This window comes from Podarcis melisellensis, assembly GCF_964234715.1.
Source record: "Podarcis melisellensis genome assembly, chromosome: 12".
NCBI lineage: Eukaryota > Metazoa > Chordata > Lepidosauria > Squamata > Lacertidae > Podarcis > Podarcis melisellensis.
The window spans coordinates 24,140,159-24,160,801 of record NC_138544.1 but is presented as its reverse complement, the minus strand read 5'-3'; the positions used below and the strand labels follow the sequence as shown (position 1 = coordinate 24,160,801).

The 20,643-nt window shown below is 39.6% G+C and overlaps 2 protein-coding genes across 6 annotated transcripts in view; one reads left to right on the top strand and one right to left on the bottom strand.

The window, feature by feature from the left end:
• Positions 1 to 7,823, top strand: part of TAX1BP1 (Tax1 binding protein 1) — a 30,361-nt gene extending 22,538 nt beyond the window's left edge. For all 5 annotated transcript variants that reach the window (XM_081883246.1, XM_081883245.1, XM_081883247.1 and 2 more), the window contains 4 exons: positions 2,395 to 2,575; positions 2,874 to 3,022; positions 5,365 to 5,450; positions 6,723 to 7,823. In XM_081883246.1, the coding sequence (XP_081739372.1) occupies positions 2,395 to 2,575; positions 2,874 to 3,022; positions 5,365 to 5,450; positions 6,723 to 6,924 (618 nt within the window). In that variant the 3' untranslated portion in view covers positions 6,925 to 7,823. The remainder of the gene's footprint in view (positions 1 to 2,394; positions 2,576 to 2,873; positions 3,023 to 5,364; positions 5,451 to 6,722) is intronic.
• Positions 7,824 to 8,529: 706 nt separating this feature from the next.
• JAZF1 (JAZF zinc finger 1) overlaps positions 8,530 to 20,643 on the bottom strand; it is a 124,228-nt gene continuing 112,114 nt past the window's right edge. The window contains exons 4-5 of the mRNA XM_081883454.1: positions 12,619 to 12,788; positions 8,530 to 11,010 (exon numbers count right to left, since the gene is read on the bottom strand). Of these exons, the coding sequence (XP_081739580.1) occupies positions 10,834 to 11,010; positions 12,619 to 12,788 (347 nt within the window). The 3' untranslated portion in view covers positions 8,530 to 10,833. The remainder of the gene's footprint in view (positions 11,011 to 12,618; positions 12,789 to 20,643) is intronic.

The following is a 20,643-nucleotide window of genomic DNA, read 5'->3' as shown; positions in this document are numbered from 1 at the left end:
TTACAGAAAAATCAAAGGCTAAGTATTATGTATAAATGGGGACTAAGTAATTTTATAGGTTTGAGGATAGCAGAAATAAATGTGTTTAGCATTTCCTCTTGGGTAAAGTTTGTAAACAAATGTATAATGGAATATAAATTGGGAAGCAATAGAATGCACTCTGTTTAACCTTTTAACAATCTAGTCTTTTCTGGAAATGCATAGATACTTGAACAAAAGCCTTTAAGTACAATCACCATTGTTGGAACTGTGTGTTTAAGATGATTCTCTTCTGCTTAGCTTTATCAAAACACCATTTTTATTTAGGTTCGTTAAAACTTAAAAGAATTGTTGTACTGCATACTTCCATAAAGATGGTATCTTTGTGATGTTCAAATACCCTTTTGTTATGATAAACAATAACACACAGCTAGGAACTATCAGCTTTAAAATCTGTGGATCTAAGAAATGTTTGGGCAGTCCTTGTTTGATTTCTTAAAATTTTCCAGTCACTTTAATCTTATATGGAACTTCTTAAGTTTTGACTTGGGAAATAAAGCAGCTGTGCTTTATGTATGTTACTCCTTATTTTTCTTGTTTGTTACATTCAGCTAGGTTTCAAGGTATTAACTTAAAACAAAATAATTTGGCTCAGGGGAGGCTCCCAAATAGTAGCTATCTGATTTGTGGTCGAGTTGTTTTAGTCACTAGAACATATAACAAGGAGATGGAGTTCTGTTATGCTTTAAGTGTTGGCAACTTTCCAGAGCAAAACAAAGCAAATTGAGCTTACAGGCTTTCTAGTGGAATTGAAGATGTTCAGTCACCAGGATATCGCAAAACCAGATAAACATTCATGTGGCATTGGGTCTTTCATTTTATGATTATTCGGTGCCTACTTAGAACCAGTAAATCTTTTAGATAAGGACGGCTTTCTAAACAAATGAAAAGGACAGAAAGCCTTGTCTGTGCAGGATCCTGTTTGCCGTTTCCATTCATAAAATAGTTTTTTCGCTTTTGAGAAGATGTTGATAAAGAAAGCAGACATTGCAGCTTGCTTTTCACCCACAGGAATGTTTTCCTTTAGTTGAAAAAAGATCAGGAGAGCTTCTCCATGGTCCAGTGTTTCATCCCAATATGTGTAGGAAGTGTAAGCTCTGGCCTTAGCTGCCTAGTTCAGTAGCTAATATAAATACTGCTATAGAACCAGTAACCAAGCCCATAATGTCTGTCATTGACAGTCCTCTCTCTTCTGATGTGCCCAGGAATGTTGCATGGAAGGGATGAAGGGCATATATATTCAAGCTGCACACCAGGCACACATGTAGATGCCAAACAGCCAAACAAAATCAACTCTGCCCTAAAATAAGAGAACACACAGGCAGCTGTGTTTCTGCATGCAAATGTCACAAAAAGTATGCTGGCAGTTCTATATAGCAATGTGTGCAGCAAACTTGCCCCTCCAGATGTTTTGGGACTACAACTCCCATGATCCTTAACAGGACCAGTGGTCAGGGATGATGGGAATTGTAATCCCAAAACATCTGGAGGGGCGAGTTTGCTGCACACATTGCTATATAGAACTGCCAGCATACTTTTTGTGACATTTGCATGCAGAAACACAGCTGCCTGTGTGTTCTCTTATTTTAGGGCAGAGTTGATTTTTTTTTTGGCTGTTTGGCATCTACATGTGTCAATACTATGGTACATTCTGCTCTTCCTAAGTTCATGCTAATGACTAGTGTCAGTCCTCTACTGCCTTCAGTGGTCTAGTCCTGAAATTGTTCCGTCACCTAGAGTTGAGCGAGTAAGCATTTAGATTCAAATGTCCACAAATCCTGCAGTGTATTTTGTTCACTTCAAGTACACATTTGTGATAGCTGCTGCTAAGCCATTCAAGTAAATTGGAGGTCATGTATCAAGCCTGATTGTTTTGCACAGCACAGTGGAGAGTGCTCTTGCAATGGTATTCTTAGCAGTCCATGTATGTGCTTTACACAAACAGATTTCCAAGAACAATCGTAACTGGTGTTTATTTAGCTCAGATTTTTTTTGTAATTGAAACAGAGCATTAATTTGTCCATGTTAATGAATGCCACTCAAGTGGCAAACGTTTATGGAATCTGTTTAAAGTCATCTTCATAACATGAAACTAATGGCAGTTTGTGTAAGAAAAAGGTCACAGGAAAAGGTGCGGGAAAGGTGCCTAGTGCTGGTTCAATCTACAGGTAGGGATGGGGAAAATAACCTGTATGAAACTGCAGAGCTACAGTCAGTATAGATAACTAGCTAGCTGGACCCAGTGGTCAAAGGCAGCTTCAAGTAAGCCTGAAGATTTTTTTTAGGCCATCCTTTATTGCAGACTTTAAATGGGTTATTTTTGCCTGTACATAATTTTTTTCCACTTCTCTTTAGAGCCCTGGAAGGAGACCAGAAAATCAAACTGACAGAATCACCGAAGGACAGATTTCTCAGCATGCAGTATATTTTCTCAATACTGCTCTTACTTCAGGGGATGATGGACAGGTTCCTGCTGTGCCAACTCGGTTACCAGTACTGCAGTATGGAAACCCTTATACAGCCCAGGAAACAAGAGGTTTGGAAACTATTCTCACCAGCTTTTGTTTTCACTGGAGAATTCCAAATGGAAATGTACACTTCCGAGCAAATGAAGTCAGTAAGCTAACTTTGGCCAATAGTCTTTAAAGGTTACAATCAACATATATTGTGTTACGAGGAAGAGGTTTATTTTTTTAAAAAAGAGAATTAATTCACCTACATTCTGTCCAAGTCGTCTGTTTTACTTATTAAACTCTTGAGAAATTATTTTTGAGTGTGTTGAAGAACTCTCTGCTATATGCCACTTGGAGTTCATTGCCTGATTGTGATTGCAGATGGAGCAGATGGTGCTTTTTACCCTGATGAGATCCAAAGGCCACCTGTAAGAGCAGCCGCTTGGGAACTTGAAGACAATGTAGTGTGCAGCCAACCAGCCCGCAACCTCAGCCGGCCTGATGGTTTAGAAGATCCTGAGGATAGTAATGTAAGTGAGAAATAAAGCAACTTCTTGCTCTTCTTGAGTTTTGAGGTGCAAGCCTTCCCTTCACAATCTTACTAAGAAAATTTCTTCTCTGGAGGGGACGCTTCTTTCTGATTAACCAAATGACAAATTTCGGTCACAGCTAGTTCCTTCTAGTCGCTGACCCCTTCTAAATGTATGCATACACACCCCTGCCTGTTCATACACTTCTGTTCATAGACCTCGGCTGCTCCTCTCTGCACCATGGTTGCTGTTACTAATTATTATCTATGGGCTATGCTCACTTGACAAAACACACATTGACATATACTTACTTTATCCATTTAGCGGTAGCTGTAACATGTGCACTGGGTTAACTGTGTTAAATTATCCTAATTGGAAGGGGTTTTAGTGGAAATTCAGGTTGGAAATGGGAAGAAAAGTAGTAGACATAAAGGTGAATGCCAATAGGGATGTTTTTGAAACAATAATACTTGGAAGCTAATATTACCAAACATTTAAATAGATGTTATATTACGACTACTACATGCTTATAAATCACGTACATTTTTCTAAGTGCTGTACATAGTTAAAATACAGCATTTTGTGCCTGCAGCCTGACAATCTGATGGACCCAGTAGAAAAGGAAAAGGGAAAGGGAATGGGGAAGGAAGAGGCAAACAAGTATTTGAGTAGCTGCACTTCCACTGGCTGATGTGTGGAGCCTCTTGCCATTAGTCTCCCTCTTGCCATTAGGTACTTCCTGGAAGGTACAGGAAGTGCAGCCTGCCTGTGGCTGTAGGTCATCTGGCAGAGTGCTTCCTTTCTGCATTTCCTGGTACATTAACAAAAGACAATTGGTATTTCCCAATACTGGAAGTCTCATCAATAATGTAAAAGTTATTCCTGCTTCAAACTGTGGTTATAGTCCTTTGCCCATGTAATATGTAATAAATGTAAAATATTTAGGACATGAGATGCAACAAACTATGGTAAACAATGCTATTAAGTGCACGGCACAGTTTTTTGCTCCCTTTAACTTTAAGAAACACTTGAATAAGAAACATTTCTTTACAAAGTCCTATGCTCTTTGCAAGCATAGTGGTATCACGACCTACTTCTCATTTAGTCTAGTTTGCCACATTTAATTGCTATTAACCTTTGCAGAAACTGATCCGTGTTCAGACAGGCATGATTTTAGCCCTGGTGCTCAGTACCTATAATGGAGAAAAATGTATCTCTTCCTCCTGCCTTTTGCCCCCTGAGTCCATTACTGTGAATAATTAAGAAAACTGTCAGAACTTTTGCGGCCTATTTAAGGTCTTGTATGTGAGCTTAGTGCTCTTCCTTACCTTTACTTCACATTTTGCATATTTAATATGATCGTTCTTGGCACAGACATTACAGATGACAAGCCCTTCTCCTCTTTAGTCATCCACTGCAGTTTAATTAGCAGAGTGTTCTTTCTAATCTATGTGCTTTGCCCTCTCGCAAACCCAAGAGGAACAGAGCTAAAGTCTTGTGCTCATTTGCTGACACAGCTTAGATTTGGTAATGAGGTAGAAGGATCCTAATATGCTCAAATGGGAACCAACTTTGGGCAAGTGTGTGCCTGTTCACAGAAGATTTTTCTTGTCTTACATCAAATAGAAGTTTTAACATCTTATCATCCTACTTTTCCTGCTTGTCAAGTGAAGATCACTTAATTGTTCCCAGCAAGGATGTTCAAACAGAAGAAATAGGATGCTAACTACCTTGCACTTGCTAACTACCTACAAATGCTTGGCAGGCACCTATAGAGTGGAGCAGATTAGTATCAAAATGCCCCTTCAGAAGTAAGCAAACTAAGCAGTTTGTGGCAGGAAATTTATCTTATTAGATGTAGAGCATCTAGCATAATGAGCTATCAAGAGATCAGATAAACTGCCTGGTTGCTTCCTTTTTATTTAAGTGGAAGCATCAGTGGAATGCATGCTAGTATCCTCCACAAAAAAATGTGCAATCTTGTATTCCCTTCTGTATGCTGGTGTTGACATCTATTCCTAAATCAGAATCTGCTTATATATGTGCTGTGTGCTTGAACTTACGCAGTTAATCCCAGTCCTAATGTATCTGGTACAACAGGGTAGCAGGTATGCATGGAGTCCTCTAATCACATGTAAGACCTAACATTGTTGGGGATATGCACATACATAAAATGCCTGCAATCCCTTCACTTTTTTTTTTTAATTAGTGTAAAGGACCTGTTAATCAGATGTACGGCCTGTGAATGTATGCTCAAATCCCCCTTTAGATCTTTAGAGGCTTGTGAATGTTATAAATCTTTTGACCAAAATATGATAAAAAGCCAACCGTTTTATTTTCAGGATGATGAGGCAAGCGCACCTTCTGCTCCGGAGCCACCAAACCTCAGCTTACAAGAACGTGGAACAGGCTTTTGTTTTGATTCCAGGTAAGGTAGTTTCTTGTAGGTGAAAGTGGTCTCAGGCGTATAGTAACGTTGGAGCCATCATTTAAATTTTACACTTTCCTGCAACATTCCACTATCATGGCATGTTGACAGAAATGAAAGGTTTCATTGGGATGGGCCATATCTCATGCCATGGCCTAAGCAGTTCTCTGGATCACAACTTTTTAACTTGAAAATGTGAAGTGTGCATTGACCCCATCCTGCATTGTTGCACACCATCCTGCACTCATGTTACATGAGTGTCAAAGAATCCCTTGGAGCACTGTTTGCTACATGATTAGTTACACAACTCCTTCCCCCTTTACAAATACAGTGGTTCCTTGGTTCTCGAACTTAATCCATTCCGGAAGTCTGTTCGACTTCCAAAAACATTTAAAAACCAATGTGTGGCTTCCAGTTGGCTGCAGGACCTTCCTGCACTCAATGGGAAGCTGCGGAAGCCACATTGGACTTTTGGCTTCCAAAAAATGTTCGCAAACCTGAACACTTCTGGGTTTGTGGCATTCGGGAGCTGATTTGTTCGACAGCTAAGCTGTTCGAGAACCAAGGTACCACTGTACCACCACTATTTTGTGATACATTTTTAAAACAAAACAAAAAAAGACTGCAGTTTCAATTTGGTACACATTGTTCTAGCTGTAGAAACAAAGTGGAAAGGGGAAAGAGTTTGTTGGAGGTATTTTCTCAAATATGAGTCAGGCTTGAATGATTCACTCCCACTAATTATTTGGGCTGGTTTTTTAATTTGTGACAAAAGCTAAATTGTCTGGTTAGATTTGGAGGCTCTGTTTACAGCAGAATGTTAACATCTTGGGTTGTTTTTTTTAAATAATCATTTTAAAGACACATCACCCCCTGCTTTCCTCCATTTTATATGCAGTAAAGAGATCAAATACCTGAGGCATTTAAAAGGAGACAGTTCACAAAAGCTAAAAATTGTTGGGGGTATGTGCTTTAATCCTGTGGAAAACAACTTTGTTAAGCTGGATGGCATGCAAGTATCAAAATTCAGTTGCAAGGTTGGGGGCGGGAAGGCTTTCTATGCTAATAGTGATAATTATGATTATAGATTTCTTACCTGCCATTTACCATGAGATCTCAGGGCAGGTTACAGCAATTTAAAAACTCAGTATGTAAACTACATAATAGGTGTCTCACACACCTGTGGGAAAGAATTCCACAATTTAGGGGTGCCACAGGGAATGCTGGCGGTGGAAGAACTCAAATGGTTGTTCTTTCCTCTTTTATCCCAAGTTTTGTTCACATCAAGAAGTGTCCCCTATGTGAAGTGATGTTTCCTCCTAACTATGATCAGAGCAAGTTTGAAGAACATGTTGAGAGTCACTGGAAGGTGTGTCCCATGTGCAACGAACAGTTCCCTCCTGACTATGACCAGCAGAGCTTTGAAAGACACGTACAGACACACTTTGATCAGAATGTTTTGAATTTTGACTAGTTTGAGGCATCTGAATGCAGATTAGTTTAGACAAAACTTGAATGAGCGAATTCTGTAAGAGAAGAGTACACAGCCATCATAACATGTTGTTTAAAGGCTACTTTCAGTACAGTGCTTTGGCGTATTAGCAAGTATTGGGCTAGCCTTCTTTGATCTAGCATACACCCAGAACTGTTATAATATCTATCAGTATTTATTCCCTGGCTGACAAAATGCATAAGAACACAGGAAATGCACAGAGTTGTTCAGAAACCTCCTAAGTCGAGTTTGTAGTAGTGGCAAGTGTACAGAATGACTTGATTTTGCTCTTGCATTTGCTTATGATTAGATATTAAAATTCTCATTCCATGATAATAAAATGAGGTTTCTCGGTAATCTTGTGTGTATCCTTCATATGATTGTTGATTCTGAAAGTTTAACATAATTTATCCAACAAAAATATAGTTTTTTACATCTCTGTCAGAAATGTAGTTGCTTTGAGAGACATGCTTGCACAACATCCTTACAGCAACATTCACTTTTGCATAACTATTATCTCTTGGAAATGTCAAGTACACTAGTAATCTGTTAAACGTTCTGCATTTAGGTCTGCTAGAAAATAATTGTATAAAAATCTCTACCATTAGGCTTCATTTGTATTCAGCAGATTTTTAACATGTGTTATGTAGCACCCCCATTCCTTTTTCCTGGATTGTTTTTAGCAAGTTGTGTTCATAGGGACTAAGATTTCTAGAATCTTCTGCATTCTGCTTTGCACATTTCCCCCATTAAATTTGTGGTGTGTATATTTAAAACACTATATTTTTGAAGCTTAAACTTTAGTAAGTAATTTGATCCTTTTGGATAAAATTCACTTTTCCATCTGTTGTACAATAGTCAAATTAAAGACAAAAACTAAATATGGATCACGAGTCTTTATTTGGCACCCTTGTGTGTTTCTGAAGCTCCTTCGGTTGTGACTGACATGGCCTCCATTGTAGCTTTTTTTTAGGGGCAGAGGGGGTTGCAGATGGAGAAATTGCCATTGTCCCCTGTGGGAATGAAAATGTCTTGGGATTAAGCCCTTGTTTACTTAAGACTTCATTGCTACTGAGAAAAATGTGTAGTATTTTTGTGATGTGTTTGTCTCTTCTAGAATTTCACTTTCTGAGTAAGTTATCTTGGTTAGTGATCCAATCTGTCTCAAGCGTAGCTAAGTAAGAGCAGGCCATGAACTAGCACGATCCCATTACCCCTTCCTTTCCTAGCTCAAGAATGTTGTTTCGCACCAAGGTACACATAATAATGGTTTGCCAATTGTTTCCTAGTTATGATGGGAATTTGGATTAGAAAACACTGGCCAAGTCTAGAAAGAGAAGAGGAGGAAATCTACAAACTTACAGCCGTATGACTATAATAAAAGCCAGCCCTGATTGAGATTTTTGCAAGCCTGCCCACCTAACTGATTCAGTTAGTGCCCCCAGCTTTAACGGCAACCATATCATCCGATACTGTTACTGTTTTACCACTATCTGTCTTGTTAAACTGCAAATCTCTTGTATGATTTGGGTAATGTACAGCATGCTCTTTACAGATCAAAGCAATGAAAGATAATTAAGCAGCATCTAATTTTTTTCCTGGGTCGGAGGCAATTTATTAAATGTGGTTCAATGTACATTATAAGCAGCTTTAATGGAAAGAAAATGGTATGCACTTTGTGGTGCTTAGTTCTAAAACAAACCTCTTGTGACTTCCAAACTTAATGAACTTTGTCCCCAACAAAATATAGGAAAATATAATTTAAAGCACATTATCACAGACACAGTACAATACATTCACTATACACAGTATAACAAAATAGTCCCATTTTTACCTGTTTTAATACTGTCACACTGACTAGGTAAATAGCAAGTTGATTGTAATAGTGGAAAAGGGAATGACATGCAACATTTTGCTTATCTGTTCAGTAGGGTTAGCCTGCCTTCATTTACTGAGAGCAGAGCGAAATGACACTGAAGTAAAACATGAGATGCTGTGTAGTAGAGCTTTGAGTGCAAGCAATAGATTCTTATGTCTGGCTCAACCATTTTACCCCAGCCTTTCCCAACCTGGTGCTCTCGGTGTTTTTGATTACAACACCCATCGGTCTCTGGCTGAGGGCAGGTGCAGTTCAAAACATCAACAGAGCACCTGGTTGCAGAAGGCTGCTTTACATGGGCTATAGAATGTACTTTTCTGAATATGGTTGAGGGTGGTTTGTTTTTAAAGAGGCCTTGTTTGAAATTCTTTTTGACCCTCATTATGAGAGATTCAGAAGTTCTGAAAAATCTTTTTAAATTAAAGATTGAGGGGCCAGGGCTTATTTGTTCTAAAAGAATGAAGACTTGCATTTCCCATGTAATATACATATATAAATACTTAAGTACACAGAAGAGGATTACCTTTAAAACTTAACGTTTTCTCATGAGGGCGACAACCTCTCAATTTTAATAACGTAGGGTTGTATCCAACTGGCATAGTTGGAGTAGACGCAATGGAATGAGGGATGTAAGTTGCTTATGACTAAAATGAATTGGGGTCATTGGGTCTGCTCCAAGTTTGACATAAGTGGATACAACCTGTAGCTTTGCATACTACCTAAACTGTTAACTTTCACTTACACAAGAGGACAATAATGAAGGCAGGAGAGCATCAAATAAACAAAGCATTCAGGTATGGTCCAGACACAAGTATCTCTCTGATAGATCTATCATCTATCAGATCTATCATCGAGTACCTGATTCAAGAAGCACTTCATTTCAGTAAGGCTCATGATGTCTCATAGTTCGGAAATAAACTTTTAATGCTAAACTTGTGGAATGCAACAACCCACAGTAAGTTAGTTAGAAAATATATATTATATATACAAAAATCTGAAGGTACAATGTAAATGGAACTTGAAACTCCCTTAACACAAATAATGTACCTCATTAAAACATCCTAGAATTTTTTATTTGCAACCACTGGTCCATACTAGTACAGGGGTTGCAAGAGTTGGCAATACATAAAACATTTAAATTTGTTGGCAATCGAGAACTACAAAGTGCTTTAAGAACTCCATCTAAGATGAAGGTAATTTCTCCCTCACAAATTTGCACTTTATTTCCAAATGTCTTCTAGTAGTAGATATTAAAGAAGAACGAGACCAGGAGAACTTGGTCTTCTGGAATTATGGTGGGTCTTTTAACATTATATAGCATCCTTTACAGACAGGAGTAGGAATTCTAATGCTAGAATGAATGGTTTACTAGTTCAAATGCAAAGATTTTCAGCATTTCAGAGAGCTAAAGAATTTGCAAGGTAATATAAAATACAGCAAGCACACCTTTTATGTATGTTATCTGAGTATGAAAATATTTTTAGCATATGTTAAACATTCTCTTATTTATAATTCCAATACCTAAAACCTTCCTATCCCACAGATATCTCTATTACATAAGGCATATTAACCAGGTGGATAATGGGGAATTGTTTTGGTTTTGCAAGCACATGGGAACTGATGTGTCGAATTTCTTCAATCACATTACAATCTTGAAGTTCTCAGTGCCAAGCTTTCCTCCTCCCCTTCCCCATTCTTATTTTAACACTGCAGAGCAACTAAATATACAGCATACCCTAATTCTCCTTTTGGGGGAGGGAAATACTTCAGAAAACCTGTAGCTTTTAGCACCTTTATATCAAACTAACGTATATGGGCATGATGATTACATGTGCAAATGTACAAAATCATTAACTCTACAAAGATACATCATTCCAAAATTACAGAAAAAATTGTAAAGCATGCAATTTAAATTCTTTACGGGGTTGCTCAGTGCTTCCCCAGAGAAGGTGGCTGTCTTCAAAATCAGCAACTGCTGGTGAGGATTCCTTGGCACATATGTGACCAGCATGTTATTGCTGCATCTTTCTGATAATCTCAGCAGACACTGGTGGGTGGAAATTGATTGTATGGTGCCGCAGACCCTGAGCTGTCTTGTAACTCTTCCCACAACGACATTTGAATGGCTTCCGCACACGTATCTGTGTTCTGTGGCCATTCTTGGCATGATATTTTATACCGTTCACATTCTGTAGGAGGAGGAAGGAGGAGTATAGACTTTTAAGCTGTTCTCTATTAAGTGGTCTAAGCTATAACTCTGGTTTTCAGAGTGTAAGTGTATAGTTTAGACTATAATTATATACCATTTAAGGAATAGAATTCAGCTACCAATCTAAATATATGGAAGCATGACTAGGGCAGCTTCGTCCACCGTCTCAGATGGGATCATGAAATGTTCATATTTGCTACAAGCTCCTTTCTTCAGTGTGTCAAGCTTTATGCCCATTTGTTCTCGCATGAGGCCAGAGTGGCAGTTGGGGTATATACCTAGGAAATGCTCAGCTACACTACTGGTAACATCAAGAGGCAGAAATCACACCAAACTTCACAGGACAGACCCAAAGCAAATAGCCCATTCAAGCAATAGTTGAAGCACTGCTAGATCATTTTTATATTACTTTTCAAGAGCACTTAACCATCCGGCCGCTGCCATAAAGCTCTACTACCAAAATAAAAGTACAGTTCAATCCTATGCATGTCTACTTAGAAATAAGCCTCAATGAGTTCAAGGTAAGTGGATATAGGATTGCAGCCTTATTAAATGGAAACAGCTTTTTCAATGGGGGGGTGCGGAAAAATGAACTTATACATAAGCTCAGTGATTTCTGCATTCCCCTGTTACCCCTGTTTTATACCACGTTTTCATGTTAGATTAAATATGTGGTTTATCTTTCTGCATTCTGTTTTAAATTTCCAAGCACAAAGTGTGAATTTCTTTATGGAAGATTTGGGGAGAGGGGCAGGGGGAAAGAAAAGCTGCATGAAAAAGGTATGAAAACATACACGAGGTCTTTGATGTATTTTGGCAAAACAGGAATCAGTATTAGCCACGAATTAGTATGTGTTTTCTCTTATGGTAGAGCACTTTGTGAGTCAACAACTTGTTGACTGGTTAGGCTATTATAGGTAGCACTCTAAGATCATCCTTCATCTTGCGGTCCCATTGGCTGAAGCTGATGGGAGCTGGCGACCACCACATTTGGCTTCCTGTGGCTCAGACAGTACTCATGAATTTTGATGAATGACAGAGTGCAAATGATAGTTACCTTGGTTTAAAGACTTCTTAGACATTTCCCCCCTCTTAAGGCAGTGGTTCCCAACTGGTGGTCTGTATAACCCACCCAGGGTATCTGTGGCACCATTCACATAACAAAAGCTACCATAGAGATCAAAAAATTTCAAAACTTAGAGGGTCCATGGCTTGGCTTTTGAAAAACGGGAGCCGCAGTACTTATCTATTTGGGAAGCACTGCTCTAAGGGGGGGGGTACCTTTCATTTCCTCAATGTTTTCTGTATTTTCAGGTGTCTCACATTTTTGGAGTGAATGCTTTGTTCTTCAACATCTGGGGCAGTTTCCCAAACATGGGTCTCCAGTTGTTTTTGGACTACAATTCCCATCATTCCTGACCACTGACCCTCCTAGTGAGGGATGATAGGAGGTGTGGTCCAAAAGCAGCAGAAGATCAAAGTTTGGGAAAGCCTGATCTAAGGCTTAGATTAGAATGAAATCCAGTGAAAAATAAGAGACCTGCTTTCAAAGGGAAGGGTCTCGACCATACAAAAGTAGCACACTTACCTTATATCGCTTTTTACAGCCAGGGACAGGACAAGCAAAGGGTTTTTCGTCTCCTCCATTCATACACATGGAACTTAGGATAGCTTCAGAGCTGATGGCACTTTCTGTAGTCCAGGACTCATCGCTGTCTGAATCTTCATAGTCTACTTCCTCCTCATCATACTCGCTTCCTAAGAAGACAGAGCAGCAAAACAAAATAAAAAATGGGTTCAAATAAACTATAGCCGCAAGTTTCATATTTATGAGTATCCTCCAACCGTTCTCTGCCTCATCTATTGCTATCCTAAGTTATATTACTAGGAGACTGGTACTTTTAATTACAAAAAAATGTTTCCCATCATAGCTAGAACTTTGTAAGACACAGAATGCTTCATTTGTTTAATAATTGCTGCTAACATATTACATAAACAGCTTTAGCTAGCTTCATTCTAAATATTAATCGGCAGAGCTATTTTATTGTCAGACAACCAGGGGACGGGGGGGAGCAAGATGGAATTGCATGCTCTGCCCCCTCCCCCAAATCCCTGGCCTCAAAAACCAAAGCAGACTTTTAAGGCTTTTCCTTTACACAGTAAAACACTTGAATGGCATAATTCTCTAGATCATAAACAGTGTAAAATAATATGTTGACAAGTCTTAATACATTTACTAGCCCTCTGGAATTAATAGAAATTATAGCACGACATTAATAAGAATTATACTGTAGCAATTACAGCTGTGAAACTCACTCCCCCAGGTGTGAGGATAAATTGCATTGTGTGCTGCCCTAATACAGCATTATGTTCCAGATAAACGACAGCAGCCTTTGGAGGACCACGTGGCAAGCTTTTTAATTTTATTTTTTAAAGTTGCAATAAATATTAATAAGACTCTCTGTGTGGCACACATTAAAGGGAGAAGGAGAGTAACTGAGAAGGCAGAGTTTCAGTAGCCACAGTAAGTACATGAAACAAGGAGCAGTCATAAAACACGGGCGGGCGGGGGGCAGGAAAGAAAAACCCTCTCTCAAAAGGCTTGTTGCAGGCTTGGCAAGGGCTAATGTTGACATTGCAGGATGTTTCTGCCCTTGGCTGAGTCATGCGTTTTGCTCAAGCTTCAAGCCTTTCAGTCATTTCACAGCAGAACCAACAGTCAATAGCTCTCCTGCGACCTATATTTTCTCAGTAGACACATGGCAGAAGGATAACTAGATCTGGTCCAACACAGGCATAATACAGTGGGTCCTAGCAAACCATGGTCTGCAAACCACAAGCCAAGTTCAGAGCCCATATTCCCTTCCATTATGGGATTGATTCTCGCTTCTCTTTCCTTGTCAGCATTTAGAGTCAAACGTGCACACTAACATTTCCCAAACTTGGGTCTCCAGCTGTTTTGGGACTGCGATTTCCATCACCCCTGACTACTGATCTTGCTAGCTAGGGATGATGGGAGCTGTAGTACCAAAACAGCTGGAGACCAAAATTTGGGAAACCCTGCGATGGTAACCTTGGTTAATGCCAGTCTGGTCCCCTCTGCAAATCCACTTCAAACTCTGGGTTGAAATTTTGGTTTACAGGGGAGACGATTAGCATTGATGCACCACATAGCTCCTGTATGCGTGGGCTTTCCTTTTTATTTTAATAGAACAATCTGATTCACATGCATCACTTCGCTTGTGTGGATTGAATTGCAATTAAGAAGGAAGTTCTTTGAGACAGCGAGACTCCTGCAGGGGCAACTGGTTGGACTACAATTTCCATCAGCCCCAAGAGAATGGCTAGTGGTCAACAACATCTGGAGACGCCAACCATGTTGGCCAACCCTGGACCAATGTTGTATGTTCAAGTTTCCATAGTTCTAAGTCATCTCTACATGGGGAAGCTTATCAGAAATGGATTTAAGATTGAGGAACGAGAGGAAATTTGAAGGCCATACTACTGCTAACATGCTTTTGTCTTTTAAGAGATTCTTCTTTCTGCCTCGAGTATTTTGCAATGCGACTTGGAATCCTGTCAAATATGCAGCAACATGCAAACAAGGTTTAAGAATATTAATGGCTATTAACATTTGAGAAGATTAATCCATTAAATGATTCATCTCTCTTTAGGATTTGTGTACACAATGACATTCGAGGATATATAATTCTCCCTGTTGTTTACACAGGCCTGGAAACAAGGGATGTTTTAGCCACAGGCCACTACTCATTACTCATGGCGCCCATTCACTGATTTGTGTGTTCAACCAGTAGAGAGAAAGTTCATTGTTTATATGGCCCACCTGAAAAATGAGGGAACCAGCATTCCTCAAGTACATGTAACCTTTTCACCAAATACAGTGTGACCTTCACAATATTTTATAAAAGTACTGTTAAATACATATAGCTAGTATATTCACATTGGCCATGTCCTTATGTTAATTTCCAGTTTGCACACCCTGCTGTCTGTTGGAACCCATTGTCCTCCCTGCCTTGGAGGAAATAATTCCATCTTTTTTGGGTTGGGGGGGGGAAGAGTCTTTTCCACCAGAGACAGGAAGTCAGTTGCAGCATCAGGTGTACAAACAAATCTAAATCTACCAGCTGGTACTTACTGCTGATGGAAAGCTTGCTTGTGACATGCTGAAGGGGAAGTTCACTTTGGCCGAGAGACACATTTTTTGGTCTCTGCTCTTTATTTTATTTTTTTGCAATAATAAAACGGGAAATGAACAACAACAAAAAGTCAACACCTACTTGCCAAGTCAAACCCAGCACTCTCTGACTCAGACTTGTAAAAGGCCGGTTGAAAAAAGAGAGACTTGCCCATCAACATTATGGTTTGCCTTCTCTGCCAGCATCTGGATGTTCTGCTGGCTAGAACCTCCCTTATGAGGAGTCGCTGCTGTTGGAACATACGTATTAATGGCCTCAAATCATTTCTGGTAATGCTCACCGGGGACCAAATCCAAGTAGACTTCAAAGGCGTTTCAACGCAAGAAAAATCGCGCCTCTAATTTTCAAAATTAGATGTCTCACATTTTGTGGGAAGTGGGCATATGTTGATATAAATACACATGTTCTGGAAAGGTGTTAGATAAATATATGCTCACTGGCCACAATCCAAAGAGCTACTTAGGCTCCTACAGTACTGCAGCAGAAGATTCTACTCCCCAAACTCCCACCTCCACTTTGAATAGCCCTGTGCCATATCACAACCTGGTTTTTGAAACTGACTTCAAAAGCAGTTTGCCATGCAGCAGGAAGTTACCGTAGCTGCTGCTGGGGGAAAACAAGTCATAAGCTCTCACCATCACCTGCTATCAAAACTTGCTTCAATGTTCTTCACATCCTGCCCACCCCCCATTTAAAATCCGCTCTAGTTGTGTAACTAAGTTATGCAAACCTTCCTTTCTCAGTTGTTCTGACCACACTACTTCCTTTCATTCTACAAAGATGGCTTTTGCCACTGGAGAATTCAAGCTTCTTGCTATTTCTTTCATGAGTGTTAACTCCATTTTGGCCTTTGCTTCTCTGTTTCACTTTGGAATTTTTGGAACTTAACATCCAAATAAGCATGCCTACGACTGCAGTCTTCTCGTGAAACTAATTTCCTGCAAACTCAAATGATCTCTCATAAAAAGCACAACTCGGTTCATACTTTGTGTGGCACTTGTAGCTTCATAAAAAAAAGTTTTATGGGAGTACTTATTTTAAGACAACTAATATATGGCTATTGTAACTGCTACTTGAAATAAAATGGGGTAAATTTGTTTTACGATGGCAATTTCGATGTAATACTAATTTACTGATCTCCCCCATATACACTCACCATATTTATTTATTATAGATAATATATTCACCTAAGCAAACATCAGGTGGTAAAGCATATTCAGCTTTACAGAATGAAACACTGTTCAGAAGATCATTGCTGGAGGCCGAGAGGACAAACATTTCTCTAAAGCAAAAAAGTGTGGCTTCTGCTCACTTGCTTGGCAAAGCAGATTATATACATATAAGATGCACAGATTTCATTCTTCTTTACCATCATTCTCTCTATACAAGTGGTACATGGGTATTAGACAACTCACTAATTCTACAGTGGATATTTGGTTCCAGGGTGGTTTATAAAATCAAAGTATCAAAAAACAATAGAACCACATCATTAAAAAAAATATGAGCGGAGAAAAACAGCAGACAGCAAGGAATGTTTTAAAAGTTTGAGAGAATAAACAAGGGCTCAGGTGACATCTAAAAGAAAAGGAAAATTTGTGGCAGACAGTTGTTCCTGGAAGGGTATCAGTCATCTGCTTCACTGCTAACAAGGAAGGGAACACAGAGCAGCCTTGAATGATATGGGAGAAGACACCCCTTCAGGTACTTGGGTCCCAAACCATTTAGGGCTTTAAATGTCAGTACTAGCACTTCAGATTGGGCTTGGAAGCAGAAAGACTGTCAGTGGAGCTCTTTTAATACTGGTGAGATTTGACCCAATTATGCTGTGCCAATTATAATTCTGGCAGTTTTATTCTGTGCCACCTGAATCTTCCAGACTTTGGCCCTGTCCTGCAGAGACTTCAACTGAAGAACCAATCAAAGCTGGTAATAGGGGACTCTGTGCCACTACAGCTGCTTCTGTTGGCACATGAACATTGAAATTCATGAATACTTGGGCAAAAAGTCCGCCCCTCAGCTGCAGAAGATTGACCTAGAGGTCACCAGAATAATGCAATATCTATTCTTTAAAGCAGGTGAGTTTTATGACTCGAAATGGTGACTAAGTAGTAAAAAGAAAAACAGATCTGATATGACTGTAGAGAAAACACATTCTTTTGAAAGTACTTGTTGAGCAGAAGTGCTTTGTGGAGAATACCTTGGTTTTAAAACCAGTAGGCTATTAAGGGTTTTCCCTCTCATCAGTAGGCAGCCAGCTTATTAGAAGTAGCAGCACACAAATGTTTGGTAATTGCATAATGCCTGCCCACAGAAGCCTAATACTATCCTTATTCACTTTGATGGAGAAATCTATTTGCTGCAACAAAACTGAGACTGGATTCTAAATCTAAACAGTCTAAGCCAAAGTAGAAGCAATTTTCAGGAAAGGTGTGTTTGAAGTACAAACTTTCCACAGTTTGGAAATCTATGGCCGCGTTATAAGCTGAACTCTAAACCTCTTTGAATTCAGGCCTTCCCTAAGGGGTTTTCTGCTGCTGCCAGCACCAGTCAACTATTCACACCATTTCCCCCAACCTTCCACAGCAAATTTACCCTTTCAAGTAGTGAGGGAACCTGTGATGAAGAAGGCTTTCTGGAGACAGGAGTTAGGAGATGTCTCGAAGGTGTCATTCTTAAGCCCTAAGTGTTCCCTGAGCATTCTCAGCATTGTATTTTTCTTGCACATGAGAAGTTTCTCAAGATTATCTCAGACCTGTTTTCAAGAAAGCTCAGGAAAATGGAATCAGTTGCAAGGTAAGCCAGCTTGACCATCACTAGTCCAAACACAGACACACAAATCTTGGAACAGTGTAGATGATCCCAGTGCCCCATACCCAATCCTGCAAAACTTGGTTATGTGTTGGGTCTCCCCTTCCTCCACTACTCTATCATAGCAGCATTCCTGCTTTCCTTGTCTCATTCCATACACACACTCTTCCACTATGTTTGGGACTGATTAGGTTGGCTAATAAATTCATTCCATTTTTTTAAAAAAATGCCGGAATACAAGCTGATGCAAACTATCTGAACCCTCTGGAGCAGATTTGGAGGGGAAGTGCAGCGGTTGCAGAGTGGAATCCTCATGCCAAATTCCGTTACCTGCAACATTTCTTGTATCTGAGACGGTAATTTTGCTACTGCCAAGGCAACATTCAACATGTCGTGCTACATATACTGCTACAATTTCCACCGATCGTAAAAAAGCAAACAAAAAACAGGCGACACTAAAACATGCATATAAAGTACTGATTCTAGAGAAAAGAAAACAGTCACAATACATACACAAGACATATGTTCTGTCTCCTGGGTTTGATCTCGACACATGCAGCCTGGGTGCTGCAGAAGTGCTAAAAGCACACTGCTACTATTTCAACACACAATGCGCTCTTGACATTTTAAGGGCACGGTGTGCTCATAGTCTCAGGAAGTTATTTTGCATTCTCATATAAACATTTCCCTCCCCCTACCTTGTTTTCTACAAAAAAGACCTTTCAGAAAGGGTAAAGGGCCTTTGGTTTTTATACGCAATGCAGGAAAACATTATCAGCCCAGCCTTGCAATGCTTTAAAACATTCTCAAGCAGCATCCCTACAGCTTCATTTAAACAAATGCCATCTATTAGCCACTTCCAGCATAGACTTCCTGCAATTAAATAGCAATGTTTTACAGTGCAACTTCTTTTTTTTAAAGATAATTAAAATAAAAGAGCAAATAAAGGAATAAATAAACCCAAGCAGGTCCCTCCCGCCAAAGGTTTATCCTGCAAATTAACTCAGACATAATAAAAAATTCTGGCTGGGGCACGGGCAACAAGAGCAGCTACACCACTGAAAGGGGGAAAATGAAGTCGAGCATTTTCCATTCTCAGTCACTGCTGTGCTAATTGAACACTAGCAAATTATTTCAAAGATCTTTCTGCAAGCCCTCAAGGAAGAATGGGCAATTGGAACTATAGGGCAGAAAGACAGTGCATTTAAATGCAAATAAAGCATTCATAAGAGATGCTATTTTGGGTCTGCATTCTTAAGTTTAAAATACAAATCCAGGACAGCATTGCAGTCTTAAGGACTCTTCCGATGCACATGCTGGACTAGCAGTTTATTGTCTTTTTTTCACCCTTTTTCTTTTTAAAAGGAACGTTATCAGGAAACAGATTCATGCTTAAGATAAAGGAGGACAATAAAAAAGCACCTACGTAAATGAACGACAGTTTATATGTTACAAAGATACATTCAAGACCTGTTTTATAACAATAGATTTAAACGTGCTTTATGGCTGTACAAGAGCCATCCAGCCATTTACAGTAGAGGCAATAAAATGTCTCGTCCACATTGCACTCATCTGTGGGGCCTGGGACATGGTTTGCATTTATTTTGGAGGTAGGGCTGACTAAATTACAGCAAGAGTTAAATATGGCCTTGTTGATCAACCTGAGCTTTACAAACCCTTTCGCTGGGGCCCGATTTTAAGAACCGAAGTCATCTTGCTTCAAATTGCAAGACTGACCTTGCAGGTTGCTAGACTTATGGCTAAACCACCGTTTGGAAATCGGCTGATGGTGATATCGAAGGAACCCATGGCAGTTCATTTCTCTGTATCACTGTTAGCGTTCTTCCCCTAAAATGGTTTTTGTGCTTCACTGACAAAGGGCAATCTTCTGAACTAGGAGCCTGGTCCACACACCTCAGAAGTGTTTTTAATATGCATAACAATTACATTTAAAAAAATAATAATTTCCATGTGGGATCACAACCCAGTTACTTTAAAGAGCAGCTTTTTGTGTTAAGACTTTTAGACCTTGCTCACCAAAGTCCTTTCCCTGTATGAGCAGGCATGGAAGTGAATCCTATGATTTCTATAGCAGAGCAAACAAACTAAGTTGGACAACTACCAATATGCTGATAAGCCATTATCCAGATTATGGTTATCAGAAAGGAACGAGCTGGTACACCAGGTCAGCTGTGTTTGTAGGGCAAAGTATAAATAAACTTACAAAGAAACATGGAGTGTAAGGAAATCGACTGTGCAAGTGGAAGTTGTTCCACCTGTGCAATGACTTCGTGGGGTTCAGTCCTTAGTCTTTAGGTATCCCTGGACTCTTTCTTATTTTCTTGGCAAGAGGCTAGCACAGCTATCCTTTTTAGAATATGTGCACTACCAGGCACATGAAATCAATGGGAATTGCTTCTACTGGGAGCATCTGAGTTTCATGTAGCTTGGCAGGCATAAGAAGCTACACATAGCTTTTTAAGAAAAGGATGCCTACCAACCAACCAAGTAGTAGTGGTGGTGGTGGTGGTGGTAGTAGTAGTGAAAAAATGGTTAGAAATGGAATGCCAGCCTTTCATTTTTCCAAC